The sequence below is a fragment of the Moschus berezovskii genome, chromosome 3, assembly GCF_049115385.1.
Source record: "Moschus berezovskii isolate FMDL1 chromosome 3, NW_MosBer_1.0, whole genome shotgun sequence".
NCBI classification, from domain to species: domain Eukaryota; kingdom Metazoa; phylum Chordata; class Mammalia; order Artiodactyla; family Moschidae; genus Moschus; species Moschus berezovskii.
In genome coordinates, this window is record NC_142462.1 from 11758702 (window position 1) to 11786249 (window position 27548).

Sequence of the window (27548 nt, forward strand, 5' to 3'; positions counted from 1 at the left end):
CCCTTACCACTCCTCCGAGAAACAAGGGTCCCCCATTTGCTTTCTTCAGCATGAGGCACCAATAATGCAAATTGTCCAGCCTATTCTTTTCCTCAGTTTATGGCATTATGTAAAGTCATGCTTCGAAGAAGTAAACTATGTGAAATGACATATTTGTGTGCATCTAGGAAAGGTTGGGGGCGGGAGGAGAAGGGGACGACAGAGCATGAGATGGCTGGATGGCTTCACCAACTCTGTGGACATGAATTTGAGTGAACTCCGGGAGTTGATGATGGACAGGGAGGCCTGGCGTGCTGTGATTCATGGGGTCGTGGAGAGTCAGACACGACTGAGCGACTGAACTGAACTGAACTCATGGACCATAGCGTGGGAGCTATGAATGAACAGAAAAATAGTGTATTAGTTACCTTTGTACCTGCATCTCCCAAATGACTGAGCATGGAGATAATAAAAGCAGAAAGTTACAAGAAGGAAGGATTAATATTTGTGTGAATTAGACCGGATCTTTTCCCTGGTGGCTCAGAGGTAAAGCCTATGCCTGCAATGTGGGAGACCTGGGTTTGATCCCTGGGGCAGGAAGATCCCCTGGAGAAGGAAATTGCAACCCACTCCAGTACTCTTGCCTGGAAAATTCCGTGGCTACAATCCATGGAGTCGCAAAGAGTCAGACACAACTTAGCAACTTCACTTTCACTTAAGAATCAACACTACATACATCTCTGTAATGAAACAAACAGGATCCCACCTGAAACTATCACAACATTGTTAATCAGCTATACTCCACTGTAAAATAAAAAGTTAAAAAAAAAAAGAATTTGGACAGGATCTCAGGAAAAATCCATTCTCTTATCTCATGATCCATTCATGGGTACAGTATTCTCAAGATTTGAAGGCGCATCAGCAACCGCAAATAACCTCGTGTGATGGAATCAGGACTGAAAAAGAAAGGCAGGTACACAGCTCGGACAGTTGACAGCACAGCATTTTTAATCTGTATCTATAGAAAACATGTACAGAAGCTCTCTAATAGAGGGATTATAGAAATACATTTCATATATAATAGTGGACTTCAGTGGACTTACTGTGAAAATAGCACATTTATTTAGAGACGGATTTTTTTTTTTTTTTTGCCCAAAGTTCTTGTGGATGTTTTGAAATATGTCCGGTTCTTTCTCTTGCAGTCTTTGTGACCCAGAAAAGCAAAAGGACCAACAGTGTTTCACGATTCCTCATCGAAAGTCTTATCCGTTTGGCCGGTGTTCCCCAGAGTCGCCCAGAAGGCCCAGGCTGGGGCCGGGTTCCGGAAGGCCCAGGCTGGCGGCGGGTTCCGGAAGGCCCAGGCTGGGGCCGGGTTGCGGAAGGCCCAGGCTGGGGCCGGGTTGAGGAAGGTCCAGGCTGGGGCCGGGTTCCGGAAGGCCCAGGCTGGCGGCGGGTTCCGGAAGGCCCCGAGGCGCGGGCGGCCGGCCCTACATCTGCCTGCACTCGTGTCTGGTGCACATGGCCTGGCGCTCGATCCTCCAGGTCCCCTCCTCGTAGGTGCAGTGACAGATGGTGCACTCGTCTGTCTTCACCTCTCTCCCGGCAGGGATGACCGCAGTCTCCGCAAAGCAATTTGGGCCTGAAAAGAAGAAACAGGCTGTACTGATGTATGACCCGTGTGCATACGTATACAACAGATTTAACTGGGGACTTTGCTCTCCCCTACAGGTTTTATCCACTCTCTTTCAGAAGGACAGTGAAAAAGTTACCATTTCAGCCTATGAACTGCTCCCACTTTTTTCCTGAAATGCAAGCCAGGTTGTTGAAAAGTTTTATGAGTGACAATCCTGTGATTTTCATCGACAGACTATTCAGTTCTGGGGCCAAATCTGCAATCGCTTGATTGAATTAAGTCCAAGTCATCACAGAAAAAGTTGATTAATTGGGACTTTCAGAGAACCAGGCTTATTAGGAGAGATAGAAGAAACAAGCAAATTGCTCAAAGTGACCTAAACTCAGTGTTACCGCCACACCTCTTAGAGCAGGTTTCAAAGGTCAGCAGATGGAACAGCCACCTGGAGGACTCTGGAAACCCTGACTGCTTGTCCCAGGACTTCTGACTCACAGGTTTGGGCTGGGGCCATGGAACCTGCTTGGATAACAAGTTCTGGGTGATGCTGATGCTGGTCTGGGACCACATTTTGAGAAGCAGCAGCTTAGCCGGGACCAAGGGTCCATTGTCAGTAGTCTTTCTTGAGAACTGAGGACCATTCAATTCTCAATCCACACCCCATACACGCTTCCCTACCAACAGAGGTGCCACATGCATTTTACTCCATGTAAAATCCAGGACACAAAGAGATGGGTATCAGGGAGATCTCCAGTGTGAAATATTTCCATTGAAGCAAATGGTTTCTATATTACGGTTCACACCCCCAACTCAGAGAGGAGCAACTGTGCAGACTCCAGACCTTCTAAAATGAAGACTTAGGTCCTCACTGCAGCCCGTCCTGACTCTGAATTTTAGCCCGGGGCTCTCATGCTCATTCTTCCTTCCTTTGCTTCTAAAGTCTCTGATAATGTGCTCACACCAAAGCATGTTCAATGCCACTTTTCAAGTCATCAAAAAAACAATCACAAAATTAAAAAAGATAAATTACTCCACTAAAACTCCAGGATAAAAACTGGCCTTTTTATAATTCTGATTAGAATAATTCTAAGCAGAGTACTCATGCTTCAGTGGCTGCGGTCACTGTAGGACTCTGGATCACTTTGTCAATGATTTGCAACCACTGCAGTCTTTATATTCAATTGTCCCCAATTCAGCTGGTGAGAGAGGCCAGAACGTCAGGCTGCCCTGCTCCCAGGTCCTTTGACTAACTCCGTCAGCTGCTCTCAGCTTCCTCCATGTCTGTACCAACAACACGTTTCAGCTCACCTTGGCTCCTCTGGAATCAACCTCTTCTCTGAGGGGCCTGGGGTCCTTTGGTAGAAAGGAATATTGAGGATCCGAGACCTGATTATTGCAAGTGCCTGATATTACTGTGGTGATACTGCTCCAAGCCCCTCTCAGTGGGCACAGGTGGGAAGGAACACACACACACACACACACAGGTTTTAAATTGTAAGTTTACGTTATTAGAATTCAAAATCCTTTCCTCTTAGATTTTATATATGTATATATTTTCTCTTACAATGAAACACTTCAAATTTAACATAGTTATTTGAGTGATTCCATTAACTCTTCGTTTAATTGTACTTGGATTTTAAATTATTTACCTTCTCTTGCACTGAGACTCTTGTTTATTAAAACCATATACATGTTTGGACTTCCCTGGAAGTCCAATGGTTAAGACTCCCCACTTCTACTGCCGGGGATGCCGGTTCAATCCGTGGTCAGGGAACTAAGATCTCACATGCCGCATGGCCAAAATAATAATAATAATTAACATATTCATCTATTTTCTCTCTTACACAGTTACATAAATGTTTTAAAATGACACCGTGTTATTTCTAGTAAACAAATTTAAATTTTTATAGTTCTTACAGTCAGTGTATTTTATTCACAAGTCGCTCAGTCTTCTGTCTGTGTGGTCCTAGGGACAGTGATGTGTGGAGTGAGGTTCACCTATTTCACTGTATCTTCCCCCTCCAATCCTTCCTCCTCTGCCACCTGCCACCCCAGCCACTGCAGTAACCACTTTTACTATTTCTAATTTATCCCCTAGTGTAACTTTTTTTTAAAAGAGTAAGCAAATTATTCATCTTTCTTTCACAAAAGATAACATTCACAAAAGATAACTATGTATTTGGCTTTTTCACTTCTAATTTGTCTCAGGGGGTCACTTCATCTGTACACAGAGCTCATGTGAGGCAGCGGCCCTGTGTTCCCCAATACACGTGGTCAGTGGGGACTTGGAGACAGCCCCCTCACCCTGTCATATGTAGGAAATGCTTAAATGCAAAGTGAGTTTGTTATCATTTGTCTCAGGCAAGGAAGAGCTATGGTAGAGCCAGGCTCACAAGAAGCTGCCGATAGCCTCCTAGTAAAATCTGTACTCATGAGGAAAAGCGAAATCCCACATAAATACCACATGTTCAAAAAGGAAAATTAGGGCGATTCCCTGGCCGTCCAGTGGTTAAGAGCCAGCCCGTTCACTGTTGTGGGCCTGAGTTCGATCCCTGGTCAGGGAACTGAGATCCCGTAAGCCCAACGGTGAGGCCAAAAAAAAGTAATTTAAACACATGATCCGAGAAGGGGACTGCAACAATTCACACTGTCTTATATAGGAAAGTTTTTGCTCTATAAGCTTTCAAAATGCTTATATATAATGTCATCTCCCTATTGCTGATTGATGAATAGTGAGAAGAAACTCTGATTCTCGGCCTCACGGAGATCAACTCTGGATAAAATTCGGGGCAAAGTGCTACAAGCATCTGGACCATCAGAGGTTTATCTCCCAGGCCTGCAATTAAAAGAGTAATTATTCCTGGTAAAATTTTATTATGATATAATTCGTATATTTTTGACCATTGTTTCCTGTGGATTATGTCCTATAACCCCTTCCCAACACCTTGTAGAACCATCTGTGTTGGTACACACACCATGAGGGGACGGTTTTGTCCAACATGGCAAGATTGACAGAAGGGGAGAGGGATTTGTGTTCCAACCATGTGCATTTTGTTCAAAAGTCACTTAACTTTTGTCTCTGTGTGGTCGTATCAGTGACACACAGTTAGGCTGCATAAATGTTGACCCCTGAAGAATTTATAAAATAAAATTTATATATATATATAAAATTTATTCTATATATAATTTATTTATGCATATATTTTATATAGGTTTATATATATATATTTTATGGGCTTCCTTGGTGGCTCAGATAGATTTATATAAATATATAAATACAGATTTATATATATATATATTTATATAGATATTCATATTTTTCTGTATATATCTCTATATAAGTCTATATAATATATATATATATATATATGTATGCATATATGGTGGTGCTTTAGTCACAAAGTCTTGTCTGACTCTTGCAACCCTTGTTCTGTACCTGGCCAGACTCCTCTGTCCATGGGATTTCCCAGACACGAATACTGGAGTGGGTTTCCATTTCCTTCTCCAGGGAACTTCCTGACCAGAAGTTGGAATCCAGGTCTCCTGCACTGCAGGTGGATTCTTTACTGACTGAGCTGTGGGGAGCCCCGTACATGTATAGATAGATAGATGTCCTCACACATATACCAAAGGAACTGATGGGTACAGTGGGTGTGTACACGTCTGTGTCACTTTGTCACAGGTGTAGCTCTGTGTGACCACCACCAGAACCAGGACAGAGCTGTTTCATCACATTAAACTCAGAGTTGAAAACCCAGGTTAGGTTTTCATCAAGTTTTCCTACTAGGCGCTGATTCCCACGGAGCTCTCTGCTCTGCTGAGTTGTGACACTGTATATCTGTCTCTATATGTCTGCAATTTTAGGGGGATTCAGTTTGCTTTGTGATCTTACTTTTCTGATGGATCTAAAAAATATTACTGATGTTTCAGTTTGTAGAGCTTCTCACTTGTGTTTAGGAAGAAAAAGTGACTGGAAATCCTATAGATTGATTTTTGAGGCCAGTTTGCATTCCTGGATAAAACAATCCCACGTTGTCAGAACATAAAATTCATTTCATATATTGTTGCATTTGACTTGCTAATATTTTGTTGAGAAATTGTGTTAGCACATATTCATTAAAGATACTGATTTGTACTTTTAAAAAATATTGTTTTTGTTGAGTTTTGGTATCAGGATAATACTGACTTCATAGAATGAGATGGGAAGTATTTCCTCCTCTTCTATTGCTGGAGGGCATGATATAAGTGATATTAATTCTTTAAATGTTTGGTATTTTTCTCCAGTGAAAACCGTAGGACCTGGAGTTTTGAGGGGAGTTTAAAATTATGAATTCAATTTCTTTAATAGCTTTTACACAGATTAAAAAATTAGCTGATCAATAGTGTTGCTCTTTGCAACCCCATGGACTGTAGCCCACCAGGCTCCTCTGTCCATGGGATTCTCCAGGCAAGAATACTGGAGTGGGTAGCCATTCCCTTCTCCATGGGATCTTCCCAACCCAGAAGTTGAATCTGGGTCTCCTGTGTTGCAGACAGATTCTTTACCATCTGAGCCACCAGGGAATCACCCTTCATATAGATTATCTGTATCGTATTAAGTTGAGGTAGCGCATATTTTTCAAGGAGTTGGTTCATAACTTCTAAATTGTTAAATGTGTGTGTGCAGAACTGTTGTTAGTATTCCTTTATTATCCTTTTAATTTCGTGAGATCTATAACAACATCTCCTGTTTTATTCCTAATCTTAGTAATTTGCATCTTCTCTATTTTTTTCCTATGTCTTCCTAGGTGTTTATCCATTTTATTGATCTTAGAAAACCAGCTTTTTATTTCATTAATTTTTAAAACTGATGTTCGGTTTTGCTATCTTTTTGTTCTTCTCTTTACTATTTTATTCTTTCTATTACTTTTATTTAGTTTACTTTTCCTTTTCTAGTTTCTTGAGTTGATGGCTTATATTATCAATTTGAGAATTTTCCTATTTTCAAGTGTAAGGTTTACTTCCATAAATTTCCCTTTCAATTCTACTGTAGCTGTGGTTTCATAAGTTTTGATGTGTAGTTGTTGTCTTTTCATTTTCATGGAACACGTACTTTAATATTATAGACTTGTAGCCCAAGAACCACTAAGAGACTTGAGAAAAAATACTGCATATGAGAATTTAACGAACTAAAAGATAAGTCACTGAAGAGAACCATGACATACAAAAGCAGATTCTGGTCACCACAGTAATTCAGTGTCAAATAAAACTTCATTAGAAAGTAGGGGAACAGAGAAAAATAGTTTTTAATCTTGACTAACTAATCTAACTATAATATCTAACTTTCTTATTTATATGGTACTTTAGAAGAAATATGAAGCATGCAGAGTTTTATAAATATGGAAATGAGGTTTAGACCATTAGTCCAAGTCACATGGCTCATAACTAATTACTGATACATTAAATTCTGTTGATCTGGCCTGGCTATTATTCAAGGACCCTCAGGCTAAAAATGGCTAATTTCGAAATGAACACATCATATAATGTTTTCTTGCTGAAGATCAGTTGTGCAAGTAGGTAGCTGACGGGCATTGCTGAACTGAACTTTTCTGTGTCCCTCTGACTTCAGAGCAGGGACTGCTCATGGTGGGGGCTGGCTGTTGTTCACATCACCTGGACCGTGTTAATATGGGCACCCCTTCACTGTGACTGACACACAGTGTCAGAACAGTTAGTGTCAGGCCCAGCCCAGGACCCGAGGTGCCAGTGCAGGGGCTGAAAGACAAGGAGGTCTCTCCCCTCGTTATGGGCCCAAATCAAATCTCCTGAAGGGAGTCTGTGTTGATTCCCCAGCTTTGTCCTAATTACCAATGTGAGTAAAAAGGCGTGGCTGCCATATCATTACACAAAGGATACTGCAGCCATCAAGCCATCACATTACAGCCTCCAGATGTGAGCCCTGGGGGAACACAGCATGGAGACAGGAAGCCCACCATCTGGCCCTCATCCACTGCTGCCACCCCAGCCCACCCCCCAAGATAGACCCTGAGGAGACTCAGGTTGAGAAAGCCCAGGACACTGGCCCCAGGTAGCTAAGGTGTAGATCAAGGGAATGATTTCAGTGAGCCCAGACCTTGCATCTTCCCACAAACAGAAAAGTGCTAAATTCCTTAACTTGAGATGTCTGGTTTTCCTTAATTAACAGTAATCGTTTGATGTTCTGACCAACTTGTCTCTGTGGCAAAAGTTCTTATATATCCTGGTTCCTCCCTTACCTCCTCTGAGCAGTCCCTCAGATTACCCTGAGAGGCTGATTCCTGGGCTTAAGTCCTCAGTTTTGTCCATCAAATAAAACATCATTCTCAACTTCTAGGTTGTGCTTTTTTTTTTCAGTAAACATTTGTACAACCCAGCCCAAGATAGGTGCATTCACTGAACTAACAATAAACTAGGCTGAGACTCATGAATTTTAAACCCAGCCTGGTCGGCTGACACCTGTAATTAAGCATTCCTCCTGGCTGCTCCTGTGTCTCCCACAGAGCTGCCTATCACCGTGCCCCCTGCTCCCCATGCTCCCCTTGCTCTCCCTGATGGGGTGCTCCTGGGAGCCAGAGCCACGATCACCTTGGAGTTGAATCCCAGGGTCCAACACTGCACCTGCACAGAGCCAGAGCTCAGGACGGGTACACCTGAGTGACAGTTTTAGAATTAAATAATGAATTGACACAAGAAAAATAAAATCCCTGTGGCTATATTGATGGGTAAGCTGCCAACATGGTATAGATTTTACAAGGACTGGTGAGTCACAGGAAGACAGGATGTTAATGAAGAAGGCCCAAATGGGTACCTGGGGGCTCCTCCTCCTCCTCAGAGACTGAACACTGAGGAAGAGAAACCCAGGCAGCTGACCTTGTATAGGTTTCAGGTGACTTTAGATATGTCAATTAAACAAATGCACTGTCTGAAAGTCGCAATTATGTTTCATTTGGCACATTTTTGAGGACTGTAGCCCAGGAAGCAGCCTCTCAGTGAACTCCAAGGGTTGGTTCTGAAGAGATAAAGGAGGAGCCAGGACACATGGGAATTTTTGTTGAAAAAAATATGTAGTTGAACATCAAAAGATTATGCTAATCACAAAATCCAAACATCACAAGTTAGTGATTTTAGCACTTTTATGTGTATAGAAAGATGCAAGAGTCTGGGTTCATTGAAAGCACCCCTTTGATGTGCATCTTGGCTATCTAGGGCCATCGTCCTGATTTTCTCCATCCTGAATCCACCCAGAGGGTTCATGTCAGGGGTGGGGGGGCAGCTACAGTGGGCAATGCCTTGGTGGCCCCAAATTTGTTCTTTACTGGAATGGCAGGTGACATATTTTTGTCCACAGATATATGAATTGTATTTGGGAAAAGGACTATTTCCTGGAGTTGCCATTTCTTCCACTCTTTATGATGCTGCTGAGACTTCTGTTTTGAAGGCTAAACTTGATGATGTACCATTGTATTGAGTAAAGCTGGGCCTAACTACCAGAGGAAGATGAATCATTTCAACAGCCTGGCCACAGCATCTGTGTTTCCACAAGTAGATGAATGTTTGCACCCTGTGTGTGGGATCAGAGGGAAGCAGGGGAAGGCAGAAGATGCTGTCAGAATCTGGGACCTCTGCCAGTAGACTGGTCCCTTGAAGGAGGAGGTCCCAGGACCTGGGGACCCAGAGCTGTCACGGGAGAGGAAACCAGGAGGCGGCTGCAGGCTGGTGGCCTAGATGGAATCTTTGGACACTAATGGGCATCCCTTTGGATCCTGCTTGCACCCCAAGAGTGGAGAGTGAGTCCCAGGAGCTCAAGCCTCCCTCATCAGCTTTCCACATTGACCACTAACACTGTACTGGAAGAAATGGTGTAAGTTGGAAATAAGTGACAACAGTTAACGTAACCTCTAAATAGTCTCTCTGAATTCAGTAAGCCATAGAAGGCCTTTGGCAATGGCAAATGTGTACCCTGTGTTCGTCATTCACATGTAGGATTCTGAACTAGGAGGGCCAGCTGGCATATTAGATTATACCAGAAACTTTGCAGAGAAAGATATATGTTTTGCAAAAGAAAGTCAGATATGCAGTCTGAATTCAAATCTCTAGATTTCTCTAAGTTTCAACTTTCCCATCTCTGTGTTGAGGGAGTCTGAATAAGAGATCTCCAGAATCTAATATTAGTAGTGTGAACATTCTTCACCTCAATTTTTCCACCTTGCAGTTAATACTCAGGCATCTCTTGTAGAAGAAACGGAGAGTGAACAAATAAATGGAATATTTCCTGTCATATCAGTAAACAAAGATGTCACAGTCAGCAGGAATTCCAGCCACCACAGATGATGAGCTGGTGCGCCCTAAGGAAACTCAGGAAGGAAGGAACACCCGCCCTCTAGCAGCCATCAGACTGCAGCCACTCCCTATGGTGAGCCCTGAGGAAACTCAGGATTTGGAAACACAGGATACTGGCCCTAGATAGCTGAGGTACATAACAAAGGATTGATTTCAGTGAGCTCAGACTCATAGAAAAGTCCTAAATTCCTTAACTTGGGATATATGATTTTCTTTAATTCACAATAATCTTTTGATGTTCACACTATCTGCCCTTTGCTGAAAAACTTCTATGTAAACTTGATCCTCACCTTGCCTCCTCAGAACAGTTCTCTCAGGGTCACTTGAGATGCTATCTCCCGGGCTTTAAGTCCTAAAAGTTCCCACTATATAAAACATAACTTTTAGGCCGCATGTACTTTTTCAGTCAACACTGTCCCACAGGGTTCCTTATCATCTTCTCCTTACTCATTTGGGAATTGATAGTGTTGAATAAAAAAAAAAACCACAACCTAAACGTTGAGAATTATGTTGTATTTGGTGGACAACACTGAGGGCTTCAGCCTGGGACACAGCCTCTCAGATAACAGTGAGGCTCAGAAGAGGCAACAGGTGGTGGGACAGATTTTAAAACAAGACCAGGGAGTTGGAGCACCGAAAGATTACTACTAATTAAAGAAAAGTGGATATCCCAGGTTAAGGAATTCAGTGTTTTTCTATCAAGGGAAAGATGCAAGAGTCTGGGCTCGCTGAAGTCATCCCTCTGATCTGCACCTCAGTTCTCTGGGGCCAGCATCCTGTGCTCTCTCATCCTGAGTCTCATCAGGATGCACTGAGTGGCAGCGGCTGAGGACTTGCCAGCAGGCAGGCAGCCTGTTTGTCTCCATCCCGAGTGCCCTCAGGCCTCGCCTTTGGGGCAGCTGTAACGTGATGATGGCTTGATGGCTGCAGCATCCTTTGCTTGGCAGTGACATTTTCCATTCACACCATGATAGAGTGTATGAAAAACTCTCCCATTGAGATCAACTGTAAGGTTTGGATAAAATATACATGCATTAAAAAAAATGGTTTGACGATGTCAGACAGCAAAGGACTAGGAGGTCTAGCCATCAGAGAAAAGGCTGGTTCACTGAACTGAACTCCACACTCACAGCCCCAGTGCTCAGGGTGCAAACGCAGGATCTGGAGCAGAGATGCATGTCTGCTGAAAACGGAGCTCAAGGTGGCAGCCTTCTGACTGAGCTGGGAGATGGGAGTTAGCACTGGAGCTGCCAGGACAGCTGGGATCTGAGAGGGAGGCTGTATCTGAGAAGAGGAATCACAAAAAAGTGAAGAATTTTCCTTCCAGGCATTTACAGACTGCAGTTCTGCGATGTGTCATGCAAGACAAGCAGAACCCAAGCAGAAAGCAGTGACTGGGTGGCTGGAGCTTGCAGAGACCCACCAGGACTGCAGTGCTCAGGAGGGAGAGTGGAAGGGCCCTGACAAACAGCAGGGGTTTGCAACCAAGACTTCAGAAAGGCTGTGTCCTAGGAGGGGCAGGGGGAGGTGGTGGGAAAGACATGCCTGAACAAAGCCTCACATCCATCCGCAGCCAGATCACTGTGCCCTCCTGTATTCTATCAGCCCAGAGGCTCCATGCAGAGCCTGTACAATGGCCCTTTCACAGTATCTGTAATTTAATTAAAAATAGCCAGGTAAGCCAAGAAATAACCCCAAGCCAAGAGATACACAAAATAGGAAATGAGAGACTCACAGGTTATCAAGATATGTAACAGGTGACTATTACAGAAGGTTTTTTTAAGCAATAGATTAACATGATCCAGAAAAACAGAAGAAAAGTTGGAGAATTTCACTGAGAACTGCCTATACTGAAACAGTTGAAACTGCAAGATGCAATAACAAATTAAGAATCCAGTAGAGGGTTTGCTGAAAAGATGAGGCAGAGCAGAAAAGGGTATTATTGATCTAGAAGACTGGGCTCCCGGCAATACCTGTGAAGTGAATGTGGTGAGATCAGAAATACGAGGACAGCCCCCTGGGATGCACCAGCAGCCACAAAAGATACTTGTCCTGTGAACGCCTGGCCTTGCAGTTCCACATGCAGAGTTGGCTGGTCCATGCAGTCCATCCATCCAGGCATGATGGGATTCTGAGCAACCCCCAAGGTGGTTCCTGGATTGGGTGGACCCCAACCACCACCACCACCATACTGGGCTTCTTCAAAGGCCTAGAGGGTCTTGTTGATTTTTAATGGTAAGCTGTGCAATCAGTAATAATGTTATGAATTAGAAAAAAAAATCTATACTCTTAATGGCATAAAATGTATTGCAACCAGAGTTTTCCTCACCCTGTTTTACACATAAATTGATATCTGAAAAAGAACTGGATTTAGGAAACCACTGAGCAGCTAAACAACAGCCACAGAGCTAACCACATGGATCAACACTAGGTTATTATTAACAAGTATCGCCGAAGAATTGATGCTTTTGAACTGTGGTGCTGGAGAAGACTCTTGAGAGTCCCATGGACTGCAAGGAGATCCAACCAGTCCATTCTAAAGGAGATCAGTCCTGGGTGTTCATTGGAAGGACTGATGCTAAAGCTGAAGCTCCAATACTTTGGCCACCTCATGCGACGAGTTGACTCACTGGAAAAGACTCTGATGCTGGGAAAGGTTGGGGGTGGGAGGAGAAGGGGACGACGGAGAATGAGATGGCTTGATGGCATCACCGACTCGATGGACATGAGTTTCAGTGAACTTTGGGAGTTGGTGATGGACAGGGAGGCCTAGCGTGCTGTGTTTCATAGGGTCGCAAAGAGTCGGACACGACTGAGCGACTGAACTGAACTGAAGGAAAAGGAAACCAAGGACTGTCTCTGTCACATGAGCCAGGATTCAACCTAAGCAGGGAAAAGCTGAAAGGAGATCTAGTGTAGGTCTGGAAAACTTTTAGCAGGTGGCTCTCAGATACGAAAGGAGAAGGAAAGAAGACCCAGGAAACTGAAGCACCATTTATATGTTTACCACATCCACCCCAGAGCTGCAAACACGTGACTCCGGATGGAGCCACAGACTTGGAGACAGATGTGACCGACCATGTGGGCACAGAACCCAGGCTGTTCAAGTCAGAGAACAGTGCCATTAACATGACAATTATTTGATAATTCTAGTCAATTCTATGGAAAGACAAATTTTATGGCATACAAAACAGGAAATTACGAGACATTTTTAGTAAACCCAGACATATTCCACTTCATTGAGAGTTTAATGAAAGTTGCAGTTGTACAAAGTATTCTCCTATAACTTTAAATTCAGCCCTACAACTATTATATCCTCCTTATATTCCCTAATTTTATCAAATTATGTGCGTGCATGACTGCGTGTGTGCTCAGTTGTGTCAGACTCTTTGCGACCCTAACGACGGTAGCCCGCCAGGCTCCTCCATCCATGGGATTCTCCAGGCAAGTATACTGGAGTGGGTTGCTGTCCTTTCCTCCACGGGATATTCCCGACCCAGGGGTTGAACCCTGGTCTCCTGTATCTTCTGCATTGCAGGCAGATTCTTTACCACTGAGCCACTGGCAAGTCCTAATTTTATCAATTTAGTGTTTTTCATCTGTTTTTAATTTGATATGTTACCAGTTATGATTTTATTTTTTGGTCACAAAGATAAGTTTTTTTGTTTTGTCATTTCTATTTTTTAAAAGTTTCTAATTCACTATTTTTCTATTTGTTTTATAAGCTACTAACTTCTGTGTTATTTTTAGACTTTCTGTTTTTCCTGTCTGTTGGAACCTTTGCTTGATTTAATTTTATCCTTGTTTAGAAACGGAAATATTTAAGACAGTGAATTCCCTGAGGAATAGTACACGTTCACAGCTGACTAACTCGTGGGTTTTTTGTGTAGAATCTCTTCCTTCATTCGGCTCTGTTCTCTCTGTCCCTTTAGTTCAAACTGACCATGTTCCTGCTGATATAACCCGTCTCTATCCCTGGCTTTCACTGGGGTGGCCGATTTAGTCCAAGAGTCACCAGCATCACTTTTTCAAATGGTTTCAGCCACATCCTTAGTCTTCTCTTTAGAACCAGCGTTCTCATTTTTTGAAATACAGATACACTGAGAATGTTACAAATTCCCACGTTCTAACTCCCTTCTGCTTCACAGTTGTTGGACTCTTCCTTTCATAGTTCCAGAAATTCAAGTGTTAGCTACTTTATGTCCACACATTGGACCCTCTTCAGTGCTTTTCACTGACGCTCGGTGAGCCATTTCCATTAACAAACTGAAACCTCTCTTCAACCGGAACCTTTCAGGACTTAATTTGTGTTCATGAGTTCACTGTTCTGATGCCTCCTTCAGGAAGTGAGATTGCATGCTCTTCCTGGCTTTCCTGTCATCACATTCCCCTCCATCCTTACACCGTTTGCCCAGCCACACTTCTGAGCTAGCTCACTTGCCCAATCCTATGTGTTTGCCACTCCAATTTTTCATTTTTAGATAATGGCAAGTAAGATTTCAATTTTCTAATGGGTTTCCTAATCTCCCTGAGTTATTTTAAATCTAATTTCATAGATAGGTCATTCTTTTCATTTATTTTGAAAACTCGAATTACCTCGATTCCATTTTTCCCCCTGATTGTTTAGAACATTTATTTTATTTAGTACATTTACTTTTGCATGTGAGTTTCTGTTTTTGGATCCACAGGGTACCTGGCCACACGTCCATCAGGCTGAGCTGCTTCTCCATGGCAGGGCCTTGCTTTAATGTCCAGTGACTGATTAGTCTCCTTAGACCGGGTTTCTGCTTGTTGGTTCAGATGACCTCACCTCCTTTTTTCCCTCTGTCCTCAAGAACAGACAGCTCTAGGGCCTCCCTCTTCATTTCCTCAAAGATGATTCTTTTTGAAAATCTCCTGTCTGTCTAATCCTTTCTTGGTGTCTGTCTCAGAGGGTCCGGATCAGCACAATGAGGAAGAGAAAGTCCAGGTAACAAGGTTGGGGGTGGGGTGGGCAGAGAGCAGGGACATGAAACACTTTTAGACATGTTGAGAGGACAGAGTGGGAGTGGCCTGCTGCTTGACGGCAGGTGAGGGGCAGGAAAATGCAGACAAGAAAGTGATGTAGATGCAGCTTATGAATCATCTCAATTCCCTTTAAGAAATTAAAGAATCTGATTCCTTTTAATAATTTTTTGCTTGTGCTTGTGGAATGAGACTATTCTGATCTCAGGGCTTTAAGAGACCCATATTAGTCTCTTCAACTGCAGTCTGGGGGCGGGGACACTACAAGCTTTCAGGAAACTGGACACAATGACTTCCTAAACCTTTCCTGTCTCTCCTTCCCCATCTACCCCTCCCTCCCTCCCCTGCATTCCCTCCTTTCTTCCCCTACAAAGCTTGCAGAATTGTATCCAAATTACAATATTGACACTCTGAATTACAGGGACCAAAGCAGAAGTGACGCCAGCGACTCCGAGCATGCAGAAACGAGGCCAGCGAGGCCGACTCTGGCACCGACCACATGCAGAAGCATGGCTCCAAGAGGAGCACAGCCAAGGTCAGGGGCAGCAGCCGAGAGGAGCAACCCCACGTCCAAGTGGCGGCGGCTGTGCGGGCGCAAGAGGGCCAAGAGGAGCTACTCCACGTTCAAGGTCAGGAGGGGTGGCCGTGAGGAGATATCCCTCTTCCAAGGTAAGGTGCAGTGGCTGCGCTTTGCTGGAGGAGCCATGAAGAGATATACTCCACGACCAAGGTAAGAGAAACCCAAATAAGATGGTAGGTATTGCAAGATGGGTTCAGAGGGTAGACACACTGAAATCATAATCACAGAAAACTAGTTGATCTCATCACACAGACCACAGCCTTGTCTAACTCAATGAAACTAAGTCATGCCATGTGGGGACACCCAAGATGGGTGGATCATGGTGGAGAGATCTAACAGAATGTGGTCCACTGGAGAAGGGAATGGCAAACCACTTCAGTATACTTGCCTTGAGAACCCCATGAACAGTATCAAAAGGCAAAATGATAGGATACTGAATGAGAAATTCTCCAGGTTGGTAGGTGCCCAGTATGCTACTGGAGATCAGTGTAGAAATAACTCCAGAAAGAATGAGGGATGGAGCCAAAGCAAAAACAATACCCAGTTGTGGATGTGACTGGTGATAGAAGCAAGGTCCGATGCTCTAAAGAGCAATATTGCATAGGAACCTGGAATGTCAGGTCCATGAATCAAGGCAAATTGGAAGTGGTCAAACAGGAGATGGCAAGAGTGAACGTTGACATTATAGGAATCAGCGAACTAAAATGGACTGGAATGGGTGAATTTAATTCACATGACCACTATATCTACTACTGTGGGCAGGAATCCCTTAGAAGAAATGGAGTAGCCATCATGATCAACAAAAGAATCCAAAATCAGTACTTGGATGCAATCTCAAAAATGACAGACTGATCTCTGTTCGTTTCCAAGGCAAACCATTCAATATTACAGTAATCCAAGCCTATGCCCCAACCAGTAATGCTTAAGAAGTCAAAGTTGAACTGTTCTATGAAGACCCACAAGAACTTTTAGAATTAACACCCAAAAAAGATGTCCTTTTCATCATAGGAGGCTGCAATGCAAAAGTAGGAAGTCAAGAAACACTTAGAGTAACAGGCAAATTTGGCCTTGGAGCATGGAATGAAGCAGGGCAAAGGCTAATAGAGTTTTGCCAAGAGAACGCACTGGTCATAGCAAACACCCTCTTCCAACAACACAAGAGAAGACTCTACACATGGACATCACCAGATGGTCAACACCGAAATCAGATTGATTCTATTCTTTGCAGCCAAAGATGGAGAAGCTCTATACAGTTAGCAAAAACAAGACCAGGAGCTGACTGTGTCTCAGATCATGAACTCCATATTGCCAAATGCAGACTTAAATTGAAGGAAGTAGGGAAAACCACTAGAACATTCAGATATGGCCTAAATCAAATCCCTTATGATTATACAGTGGAAGTGAGAAATAGATTTAAGGGACTAGATCTGATAGACAGAGTGCCTGATGAACTATGGATGGGGGTTTGAGACATTGTACAGGAGGCAGGGACTGAGACCATCCCCATGGAAAAGAAATACAAAAAAGCAAAATGGCTGTCTGAGGAGGGATTGGGGGTGGGAGGAGATGGGGAGGACAGAGAATGAGATGGCTGGATGGCATCACCGACTCGATGGACATGAGTTTGAGTGAACTCCGGGAGTTGGTGATGGACAGGGAGGCCTGGCGTGCTGTGATTCATTGGGTCTCAAATAGTTGGACATGACTGAGCGACTGAACTGAACTGAGGAGGCCTTACAAATAGCTGTGAAAAGAAGAGAAGAGAAAAGCAAAGGAGAAAAGGAAAGATATAAGCATTTGAATGCAGAGTTCCAAAGAATAGCAAGGAGACATAAGAAAGCCTTCCTCAGTGATCAATGCAAAGAAATAGAGGAAAACAACAGAATAGCAAAGACAAGAGATCTCTTCAAGAAAATTAGAGATACCAAGGGAATATTTCATGCAAAGATGGGCTCGATAAAGGACAGAAATGGTGTGGACCTAACAGAAGCAGAAGATATTAAGACGAGGTGGCAAGAATACACAGAAGAACTGTACAAAAAAGACTTCAGGACCAAGATAATCACAATGGCGTGATCACTCACCTATGGCCAGACATCTTGGAATGTGAAGTCAAGTGGGCCTTAGGAAGAATCACTACGAACAAAGCTAGTGGAGGCGATGGAATTCCAGTTGAGCTATTTCAAATCCTGCAAGATGATGCTGTGAAAGTGGTGCACTCAAAATGCCAGCAAATTTGGAAAACACAGTTGTGGCCAGAGGACTGGAAAAGGTCAGTCTTCATCCCAATGCCAAAGAAAGGCAATGCCAAAGAATGCTCAAACTGCCACACAACTGCACTCATTTCACAGGCTAGTAATGTCATGCTCAAAATTCTCCAAGCCAGACTTCAGCAATACTGTGAACTTCCAGATGTTCAAGCTGGTTTTAGAAAAGGCAGAGGAACCAGAGATCAAATTGCCAACGTCCGCTGGATCATGGAAAAAGCAAGAGTTTTCCAGAAAAACATCTATTTCTGCTTCATTGACTATGCCAAAGCATTTGACTGTGTGGATCACAATAAACTGTGGAAAATTCTGAAAGAGATGGGAATACCAGACCACTTGATCTGCCTCTTGAGAAACCTGTATGCAAGTCAGGAAGCAACAGTTAGAACTGGACATGGAAGAACAGACTGGTTCCAAATAGGAAAAGGAGTACGTCAAGGTTGTATTTTGTTACCCTGCTTATTTAACTTATATACATCATGAGGAACGCTGGGCTGGAAGAAGCACAAGCTGGAATCAAGATTGCTGGGAGAAATATCAATAACCTCAGATATGCAGATGACACCACCCTTATGGCAGAAAGTGAAGAGGAACTCAAAAGCCTCTTGATGAAAGTGAAAGCAGAGAGTAAAAATGTTGGCTTAAAGCTCAACATCCAGAAAAGTAAGATCATGGCATCTGGTCCCATCACTTCATGGGAAATAGATGGGGAAGCAGAGGAAACAGTGTCAGACTTTATTTTGGGGGGCTCCAAAATCACTGCAGATGCTGATTGCAGCCATGAAATTAAAAGACACTTACTCCTTGGAAGGAAAGTTATGACCATCCTTGATAGTATATTAAAAAGCAGAGACATTACTTTGCCAACAAAGGTCTGTCTAGTCAAGGCTCTGGTTTTTCCCGTGGTCATGTATGGATGTGAGAGTTGGACTGTGAAGAAAGCTGATCGCCGAAGAATTGATGCTTTTGAACTGTGGTGCTGGAGAAGACTCTTGAGAGTCCCTTGGACTGCAAGGAGATCCAACCAGTCCATTCTAAAGGAGATCAATCCTGGGTGTTCATTGGAAGGACTGATGCTAAAGCTGAAACTGCAATACTTTGGCCACCTCATGCGACGTGTTGACTCACTGGGAAAAACTCTGATGCTGGGAAAGGTTGGGGGCGGGAGGAGAAGGGGATGACAGAGAATGAGATGGCTGGATGGCATCACCGACTCTGTGGACATGAGTTTGAGTGAACTCCGGGAATTGGTGATGGACAGGGAGGCCCGGCGTGCTGTGATTCATGGGGTCACGGAAAGTCGGACATGACTGAGCAACTGAACTGAACTGATTCAAAAAAGATACCAAGGCCAGGTAAACTAACAGTTGATTTTAAAGTAACCTTTAACCCCAGTGTATTTAAATTATCCTGTCATAGGAAAAAATGAAGACCACCTCCCAAGAAGTCAGGAAAACTTTACTACAGAAGCCTAATAAAGACAATAATGATATCCTGAGAAATGCAAGTATGGATCAATTTAGAAAATTTATTAATGTTTCATATTAATATGTATAAATTTTATCATGAGATAATTTGATAAAATTTAGCAGATATACTTTGTAAAATATTGCAAAAGCAGAAAAGTTCTTAAATTAAAAAAAAAACTATTTTACCAAAAAAATCTAATTAGAATTATCTTCTTAAATGATGAGACACTAAAATCATTTCAGTTAAAATCAAGGACTGAAAACAAGCATAAAACAAGGACTAGAAAAGCATGTCCCCTGTCATAACTGTTTTATTTATATTTGAAGACTATAGATAATGAAAAGGGACAAAGAATGAAATCACTCAACAAATACTGGGAAACCACCAAGGAGTCTAACATCCTGCTGCAAGTTAAGATGAGACACACAGAAAACCAAATAACTCTCCTTTTGTAAAAGGAAGTAAGAAACAATTCCATTGACAATAGTGATCACACTGAACGATTCTAAGAAATGATATTAGCAAAGTCAGCAAAAGCTTACTGAAAAAGATAACTGCTGAAAGAAATGACACAGGAACAAAAGAGAAGGATACACTGTACACCAGCAATGAGATGTCTTACATCACAGATACTGTGGCTTGGGGCCTGCCCACTGCGGCTGGGGCAGGGCTGCTTGCAAAGGCCACCATCTTTGAGTCAGGGCCCTGAACTGCTGCCCCTGGGAAGTAAAAGTGAGATAGGAGTAGCTGCGCCCTCGTGGGACAGAAGCGCTCCTTGGTCAGCTTGATCACAGTATAGCAAGCTGGAACATGCAAACAGAAACCCAACATCATCTTTAGTCTCAAATGATTTCTGCAATTTTGCCAAGAGTATGTAGCAAATAATAAAAACGAATAAACACATAAGGAGATTAGTCAACAAGAATAAAACACACAGAATAGAAACATAATTGCTTCAGATATTGGAATTACCTGACACAGAAATTTTTTTTTATACTCAAGTTTAAGGTAATATTAAGCGTATAGTTACTATTATTGCATTTTATACAAGACTGTAGTTGAATCTGTATGGAGAAAGAAAATCCCATCTACTTTTCTGTCTCTAGTCCCAGATCATGTTAGAGGGTTTACGGGACATAATTGGCTATACTTAGGTAACTGTACTTCCATCTCTCCATGTCCTGAGATAGAAATTCTCCAAGACCAGAAAGGAATGAATGTAAACTCAATACATTAGTATAGATCTCCCACACACACGAAAATGTCAATCATAAAGGAGACTGATCATCTATATCAGCACATGAAGAAAACAGTCACAAAGATGAATGTCCAAGGAAGTCACAATAATTTGAATCTTATAAATAGTCCCCCTGGTTCTAAGTCCAGGCTCACTATGCAGACATTTTTGATTAGTGTTATACCTTTCAATTGTTTATGCATTATAAAAGTGACAGAGAATTTAAATGCAATTTGCTCATTATAATAAAGAAGGGAAAGGATAAAAATTGAGAGTTTTGGCAGAGACTAGAAACTATAGAGAAAGAATCAAGTGGAAATCCTAGCACTATAAAAGTAGTACTTGATACTGTCGTGGCATGGGAAGAAATAACACAGAGCAAGCATATCTGAAGACAGAGTGAATGAGCTGGAAGACAGTTTGGAGGGAAATATGCAGAATGAGTCACAAGCAGACGAAAGAGGAAACCCATGGAGAGCACGCAGCAGACACGAAGGGCTCGAGAGAAGATCCAATCAAACAGGGCTCCACACGCCATTTCTTAAAGCACCACAAGGAGCAGACGTCCTCCGCCTGTGAGCTAAGCAGTCTCCAGCACACTCAGCTCCGCCACTGGGAGCATGAAGCCAGCCAAGCACAACACAGGAATTTAAGTACAGCTGTGTTCCAATAAACTTTATTTACAGAGACAGGCAAAGGGTCAAATTCAGTCAGCCAGCTACATTGCTGAATCCTGGTCTAACCGATGAAAAATTAAAATACCAGCAGTCAAGGAGAAAATATGCATAAGCGATTTTTTAAAAGATTATGGCATAGAGACATAGGCAGACATAGAGAACAGAATTTGGGCACAGTGGGTGGGGGAAAGGATGGGAGGAATTGAGAGAGTAGCACTGAAACATACACATTCAGTTCAGTTCAGTCGCTCAGTCATGTCTGAATCCTTGCGACCCCATAGACTGTAGCCCGTCAGGCCTCCTCATCCATTGCCAACACCCAGAGATTACTCAAACTCATGAGTCAGTGACGCCATCCAAAAATCTCATCCTCTGTTGTCCCCTTCATCTCCTGCCTTCAGTCTTTCCCAGCATCAGGGACTTTTTTTAATGAGTCAGCTCTTCGCATCAGGTGGCCAAAGTATTGGAATTTCAGCTTCAGCGTTAGTCCTTCCAATGAATATTCGGGACTGATTTCCTTTAGGTTGGACTGGTTGGATCTCCTTGCAGTCCAAGGGACTCTCAAGAGTATTCTCCAACACCACAGTTCAAAAGGATCAATTCTTTGGTGCTCAGCTTTGTTTATGGTCCAACTCTCACATCCATACATGACCACTGGAAAAACCATAGCTTTGACTAGACAGACCTTTGTTGGCAAAGTAATGTCTCTGCTTTTTAATATGCTGTCTAGGTTGATCATAACTTTTCTTACAAGGAACAAGTGTCTTTTAGTTTCATGGCTGCAGTCACCATCTGCAGTGATTTTGGAGCCCAAAAAAATAGTCTGACACTGTTTCCATTGTTTCCCCATCTATTTCCCATGAACTGATGGGACCAGATGCCATGATCTTAGTTTTCTGAATGTTGAACTTTAAGCCAGTTTTTTCACTCTCCTCTTTCACTTTCATCAAGAGGCTCTTTAGTTCTTCTTCGCTTTCTGCCATAAGGGTGGTATCATCTGCATATCTGAGGTTATTGATATTTCTCCCGGCAATCTTGATTCCAGCTTGTGCTTCCTCCAGCCCAGCATTTCTCATGATGTACTCTGCATATAAGTTAAATAAGCAGGGTGATAATATACAACCCTGACATACTCCTTTCCCTATTTGGAACCAGTTGGTTGCTCCACATCCAGTTCTAACTGTTCCTTCCTGGCCTACATACAGATTTCTCAAGTGGCAGGTCAGGTGGAGAATTTTCCAGAGTTTGTTGTGGTCCACAGAGTCAAAGGCTTTGGCATAGTCATAAAGCAGAAGTAGATGTTTTTCTGGAATTCTCTTGCTGTTTTGATGATCCAACAAATGTTGGCTATTTCATCTCTGGTTCCTCTGCCTTTTCTAAATCCAGCTTGAACATCTGGAAGTTCATGGTTCACATACTGTTGAAGCCTGGCTTGGAGAATTTTGAGCATGACTTTACTAGCATGTGAGATGAGTGTAATTGTGTGGTAGTTTGAGCATTCTTTGGCATTGCCTTTCTTTCTTTGGGATTGGAGTGAAAACTGACCTTTTCCAGTCCTGTGGCCACTGCTGAGTTTTCCAAATTTGCTGGCATATTGAGTGCAGCACTTTCACAGCATCATCTTTTAGGATTTGAAATAGCTCCACTGGAATTCCATCACCTCCACCAGTTTTGTTCATAGTGATGCTTCCTAAGGTCCACTTGACTTCGCATTCCAGGATGTCTGGCTCTAGGTTGGTGATCATACCATCATGATTACCTGGGTTGTGAAGATCTTTTTTGTATAGTTCTGTGTATTCTTGCCACCTCTTCTTAATATCTTCTGCATCTGTTAGGTCCATAACATTTCTGTCCTTTATTGTGCCCATCTTTTCATGAAATGGTCCCTTGGTATCTTTAATTTTCTTGAAGAGATCTCTAGTTTTTCCCATTCTATTGTTTACCTCTGTTTCTTTGCATTGATCACTGAGGAAGGCCTTCTTATCTCTTCTTGCTGTTCTTTGGAACTCTGCATTCAGATGCTTATATCTTTCCTTTTCTCCTTTGCCTTTTGCTTCTCTTCTATTCACAGCTATTTGTAAGGCCTCCTCAGACAACCATGTTACCTTTTTACATTTCTTTTCCTTGGGAATGGTCTTAATCACTGCCTCCTGTACAATGTCACATACTTCTGTCCATAGTTCTTCAGGCACTCTGTCTATCAGATCTAATCCCTTAAATCTATTTCTCACTTCCACTGTATAATCATAAGGGATTTGATTTAGGTCATACCTGAATGGTCTAGCGGTTTTCCCTACTTTCTTCAATTTAAGTCTGAATTTGGCAATAAGGAGTTCATGATCTGAGCCACAGTCAGCTCCTGGTCTTGCTTTTGCTGACTGTATAGAAATTCTCCATCTTTGGCTGCAAAGAATATAATCAGTCTGATTTTGGTGTTGACCATCTGTTGATGTCCATGTGTTGCATCTTCTCTTGTGTTGTTGGAAGAGGGTGTTTGTTATGACCAGCGCATTCTCTTGGCAAAACTCTATAAGCCTTTGCCCTGCTTCATTCCATATTCCAAGGCCAAATTTGCCTGTTACTCCAGGTATTTCTTGACTATAATGAAAAGGAAATTTTTTGGGGGGTATTAGTTCTAGAAGGTCTTATAGGTCTTTATAGAACTGTTCAACTTTAGCTTCTTCAGCATTACACATTACCATATGTGGAGGTTGCTGTATAGCACAGGGAGCTCAACTCAATGCTCTGTGACAACCTAAAGTGTGGGGGGACCTAGAGGAAGGGTACACATGTATACCTGCGGCTGACTCAGGTTGTTGTACAGCAGAAACCAACACAACATTGTAAAGCAATTATCCTCTAATCAAAAAAAAAAAAAAGACTATAGCAGAAAACTTCCAAAACTTATGAAAGACATTATGTCACTGATCAAAGAACTCCTATAAAACAAAAAGTATAAATTTTTAAGAAATTAGTAAACAGCTTGGAATACCATTATAAAAATGCTCAGAAAAAACAAAAACATGCAAAAAAAAATCAAATACAAAATCTTAACAGCAACCAGAGAAAAGCAGCAAAGAGTAGCCTGAATGTAAAGCTGAATGCTGGGAATTAAATGATCGAAAACAATGAAAAAGATATGCTCAGAGTTTTAAGAGAAAATGACAGTTAAACTAGAGGACACACTGAGCAAACATTATTTAAAAATTATTTCCATAAATTTTGGGAGACTTTTGGAGGTTTCACATTTGGGTGGGTTTCAAATGAACAAGTACTGAGGAAATTCATGACTACCAGGACCTTACTAATGGGCAATCTTTCAGTTCAGTTCAGTTCAGTCGCTCAGTCGTGTCCGACTCTCCGCAACCCCATGAATCACAGCACGCCAGGCCTCCCTGTCCATCACCAACTCCCGGAGTTCACTCAAACTCATGTCCATCGAGTCGGTGATGCCATCCAGCCATCTCATTCTCTGTCGTCCCCGTCTCCTCCCACTCCCAATCCTTCCCAGCATCAGAGTCTTTTCCAGTGAGTCAACTCATCGCATGAGGTGGCCAAAGAATTGGAGTTTCAGCTTTAGCATCAGACAATTACTTTCCCAGAAGGAACTCAGACTGGCAGAAACTCAGAAGAGCACCAAAATAATAAATATGTGAGTGGATACAAATGAACATCATCTGAGAAAGTGAAAGTATTAATGTATTGCTATATATAAAATAAAGCTGGAGGCAGGTTACCTGATTTCAAATTATATTACAAAGTTATAGTGATAAAAACATAATGGTATTGGCATTAGAGAATGATATATAGGCCAACAGAACAGATGAAGTTGCCCAGAAATAAACCCACACAAATAAACTCAACTACTCTTCCCAAGAGGCTCAAGAATATACAATGAAGAAAGGATAATTTTTTTTCAAAAATGACATTGGAAAAACTGGATTTACAGATGATAATGGATAAAATTGGACCTCTAATTTATACCATACAGAAAAATCAACGCATAATGAATTAAAGACCTAAAAATAAAACTTAAACCCATAAAACTGCTAGAAGAAAACTTAGGTAAAAACTCCTTTGACAGTGGTCTCAGCACTGATTTCTTGGATGTGACACCAAAAGCACAGGGGAAAGAGTAAGAATGAATAAAGGAGGCTATGTCAAATTGAAAAAAAAAACACAACAACTTCTGTACGTAAAGGAAAACATTAGCAAAGTGAAAAGGCAACCTACAGAGTGGAAGAAAATATTTGAAAAATTATATTTTCAATAGGGGTTAATGTCCAAAATACACAAGGAATTTATATCACTCAGTCACAAAATCAAATGAAGAACCCAAAGAAAGCAACTGGCAGAGGACCAGCAGAGACACCTTTCTAAAGAGGGACTCAAATGACGATGAAAAGATGCTCAACATCATCAGGGAATTGCAAACCAAAACCACAATGAAATACCATGTCACATCTGATAGAATGCTGCTGCTGCTGCTAAGTCGCTTCAGTCGTGTCCGACTCTGTGCGACCCCATAGATGGAAGCCCACCAGGCTCCCCAGTCCCTGGGATTCTCCAGGCAAGAACACTGGAGTGGGTTGCCATTTCCTTCTCCATCTGATAGAATAGCTATTCTTAAAAAAAAAAAAAAAGTCTTTGCAAAATGTGGGGGAAAAGGAACCCTTGTGCACTGTTGGTGGGGACGTGAGTCAGTGCAGCCACTGGGAAACAGTATAGAGGCCCCCAAGGTTTAAAACAGTTCTACCATATGCTCCAGTAATCCCGCTCTGAGCGCACATCCAGAGGAGATACAATCACTACTCTAAAGAGGTATCTGAACTCTCACGTTCATTGTGGCATTACTCACAATATGCAAGATAAGAACCAACCTAAACAGTCACTGCTGGACAAAGAAAACGTGGCTTATATACAGTGGATTACTATTTAGACTTAAAAGGAAATCCTGCCATTCTACAACAGCATGGGTGTAACTGGATGGCATTACGCTAAATCACCTAAGCCAGACATATAAAGACAAATACAGCATGATGTCATATGTGAAATTTCAAAACATAGAAACTCATTGAAACAAAGAGAAGAACTGTGGTTACCAGGGATTGGGTGTGGGGAGATGTTGGATAAAAAGTTCAAACTCTCAGTTATAAGATAAATAAGTTCTGGAGACCCCGTGGACAGCATGGTGACTAAAATTAATAATCATTGCATGTTTGTGATTACCTTAACACAAGGTCACCATGTGAAGTGATGGACAGCTTGAGGTAATGGAAGGTGAAAGCAGTAAAAGACCCCCAAACAACCAAAATAAATCAAGAAAGGAGAAGCAAACTTAAGCCAAATGACACAGGATGCAGGAGGCTGACCCCTGTAACATGGGAATACGTGCTCTCCCACAACATTCACAAAACTCAGCACACACTCCAGGGGAGGGAGAAGCAGACGGGGCAGCCACAGGTGCCCACCAGGGGTGGTGGGGAATGGTGGCAGCATGGAGACCACTACCTGCTTCAAAAAATACTGATCAAGTCTTCCATAGTGCAGGCTTTGCCTGAAGAATGACAATGGCTCTCCAGGTGTAAAGGACCAGATAGGAGCTTCTCTGTGTCATCTCCCTGATGGAAACATCACAGCTAAAGACTAGTATTTGTCCATCCACGAGTCTGGGCTTTATTCACGGTAGGGTCCTGACGGAGGAAGGCAAAGGATGGATGGATGGACGAGTGAGTTGGGGAACATCTCTGAGCATCAGCTGTGTGCCAGGAAAGTGCCGTGTTCTTTCTTCCAGTGTATTCTCATTGGGTCTTCACACCACAGCGATGGATGCTAGTGGTGACATCTTTCCTCCTGCTCCCTTCTGGCAGCATCTCTCGTTCTGGCAGAGACTGACATTCAAATAGAAAGTTCTGCAACTCCAGGGTGTTGTGAGGAATAAATGTGGCTAAATGCACTTGAACCCCCCCAAGCCTGTCAGAAGGGATTGGGCAAAACCACCATGAAATGAGCACATCAAAAGCATCTTGCTGATAAATTTAGACTTTGTGTTTTAAGTTGACTTGGCAGGTCGTGTCATATTCCTTGGATATGAAGGCTGAGCAAATAAAGGAACTCTACCACAGTAATTAAGAGCATAGTTTTCTAGCTAATTAAGCCATATTTATGCATACCTAATGAAGCTGTGTTGACAGGTAATGACTGAACACAGATATAGGCTGTCAAGAGAAAGCAGGGGAAGGGGGATCTGAAAATAGGATAACGTGTCAAGGACTGTGAAAGGAGACTCTTCCCCTGACCCTCGCCCTGGAGCTGCTCCCCATTAGTGCTCATACACTGCTTCAAA

At 42.5% G+C, this 27548-nt stretch overlaps 1 protein-coding gene across 1 annotated transcript in view; it reads right to left on the bottom strand.

Moving 5' to 3' along the window:
- Positions 1 to 1022: 1022 nt before the first annotated feature.
- The window catches only part of VWC2 (von Willebrand factor C domain containing 2), a 125193-nt gene continuing 98667 nt past the window's right edge, over positions 1023 to 27548 (bottom strand). The window contains exon 3 of the mRNA XM_055420382.2: positions 1023 to 1618. Coding sequence (XP_055276357.1) covers positions 1467 to 1618 — 152 coding nt within the window. The 3' untranslated portion in view covers positions 1023 to 1466. The remainder of the gene's footprint in view (positions 1619 to 27548) is intronic.